Here is a 2,236-nt window from a genome sequence, read left to right on the forward strand (position 1 = left end):
CCTCAATCTTTTAGTTTCCTTGTTGAAGGGAATGAGTTATGGATTCTAGATTCAGGAGCGACCGATCACTTGACTGGCTCATCCGACCGGTTTCTCTCATACTATCCAAGCGCTGGAAATGAGAGGATTCGAATTGCAGATGGGTCCTTCGCTCCTGTTGCTGGAAAAGGCAGACTGTCACTATTTCAGGGATTAATTCTGCAAAATGTCCTACATGTGCCCAAAATTTCTTACAATTATTATCAATAAGTAAAATAACAAAATATTTGAATTGTAGAGTTGTCTTCTCATCAGATGCGGCTTTGTTTCAGGACTTGAGCTTGGGGATGACGATTGGCACTGCCCGATATGACAGAGGCCTCTATTTCCTTTCTGAAGATGCTTCCTCCAGGAGCTCGTTTAGGACTAGTCTTTTATCTTCTTTTACTATGTCTGAAACAAATTATTTATTGTGACATTTTCGTCTTGGACATCCTAGTTTTCAATATATGCGATATTTGTTTCCTCATTTATTCCATAATGTGAATGTTTCTTCATTATCTTGTGATGTTTGTATACGTGCTAAACAACCTCGTGTGTCTTTTGTTTCTCAGCCTTATAAACCTACCCAACCTTTCCACCTGGTCCACGGTGATGTTTGGGGTCCCTCAAGCATCTCCACCCTGTTTAGTAAACGGTGGTTTGTAACTTTCATCGATGACCATACCCGACTTACATGGGTATATCTCCTTGCTGATAAGTCTGAGGTTCTATCTACCTTCAAACAGTTCTATACCACTATATTAACACAGTTCAACACAAAGATTGCCATTCTTCGGAGTGACAATGGCCGTGAGTTTGTCAATCACACCTTCCAGGAATTCCTAGCGTCAAAAGGAATAATCCATCAAAACTCGTGTACATATACTCCACAACAAAATAGGGTGGCTAAACGAAAAAATCGCCATCTCATTGAAGTTGCTCGTTCCTTGATGATTCCAGTGTCTCTCCCTTCGTACCTGTGGGGAGATGCGGTTCTTACCATAGCTCATCTCATTAATAGAATGCCTTCACGAGTTTTAAAGTTTCAAACTCCTCTTGAGTGCTTCAAAGAGTCCTATCAGTCTACCCGTCTTATTCCTGAGGTTCCTCTTCGTGTGTTTGGGTGTACATACTCATGGTCCACACCGGACTAAGTTTACTCCACGAGCTCAAAAATGTGTGTTTGTCGGGTATCCCCTTCATCAGCGAGGCTATAAATGCTTTCACCCATCTTCCAGAAAATATTTTGTCACTATGGATGTCACGTTCTTTGAAGATAAACCGTTCTTTCCCGTTAGTCATCTTCAGGGGGAGACCACGAATGAAGAGACTAACAGTTCCACGTACTCCGTACCTATTAGCTTCAATCTTGAGCCTAGTCCTAATATTCCTGAACTTGAGCCTAGTCTTAATATTTCTGGACCCAGTCTACCTAGTCTTGAACCTAACTTTGCTCCTGCTGTTCCCGTGTCGGTTCTTTCTACTAGACAAGTGCCCTGGATAACATACTATAGGAAGAATCTCAGAAAGGAAATTCAGGAAAACCCCGGTGTTCCATCGGAAAGTGTCCAAGCGTCGGAACCAGCTCAGGTTCAAGATCCTGTTGTTTCAGAGGAGATTCTTGAAGAGAAGTCTGGGAACATAGAAAATGATGAGACGAGCTCAGAGAAGGTTGAAACTTCAGGAGGTAATGAGGTGTTGAAAGATCCTCAAGAAGATGAGTCCATATGAGGAGCACATGGAAGTTGTGACTCAAATTTTGAAGATCCTGAAGTCCACCCCTGGGAAGGGCTTGGTGTTCAAAAAACATGATACACGGAGCATCGAGGCATATACTGACTCAGATTGGGCGGATTTGTGACTGATAGAAAGTCAACCTCAGGGTACTGTACTTTGTATGGGGAATTTTGGTAACTTGGCAGAGTAAAAAACAGATGTAGTGCCCAGAAAGTAGTGCTGAGGCAGAGTATAAGCTATGAGTCTGGGAGTGTGTGAAGAAATCTGGTTGCAAAATGTTTTATCTATCTTCACGAGAGTAGTCCGGGGCCCATGAAGTGTATTGTGATAATAAGGCTGCCATCAGTATTGCTAATAATCCCGTGCACATGATTAGAACCAAACATGTGGAAATTGACAGGCACTTATTAAAGAAAAGTTAGACCGCGGAGCTATCTATATTCCCTATGTACCTTCAGTCTAACAGTTGCAGATATTT

General features: G+C 42.1%; 1 protein-coding gene across 2 annotated transcripts in view; it reads left to right on the top strand.

The window, feature by feature from the left end:
• The window catches only part of LOC120079005 (glycine-rich cell wall structural protein 1), a 9,844-nt gene that overhangs the window by 5,025 nt on the left and 2,583 nt on the right, over positions 1-2,236 (top strand). Inside the window, exon 3 of one of the 2 annotated variants that reach the window (XM_039033166.1) lies at positions 312-506. The exons of the other annotated variant lie outside the window; for it this stretch is intronic. Within the exon in view, the coding sequence (XP_038889094.1) occupies positions 312-318 (7 nt within the window). The 3' untranslated portion in view covers positions 319-506. Of the gene's footprint in view, positions 1-311; positions 507-2,236 lie in introns of those variants that run through there. 2 annotated transcript variants of the gene reach the window in all.

This window comes from Benincasa hispida, chromosome 6, assembly GCF_009727055.1.
Source record: "Benincasa hispida cultivar B227 chromosome 6, ASM972705v1, whole genome shotgun sequence".
Lineage (NCBI taxonomy): Eukaryota > Viridiplantae > Streptophyta > Magnoliopsida > Cucurbitales > Cucurbitaceae > Benincasa > Benincasa hispida.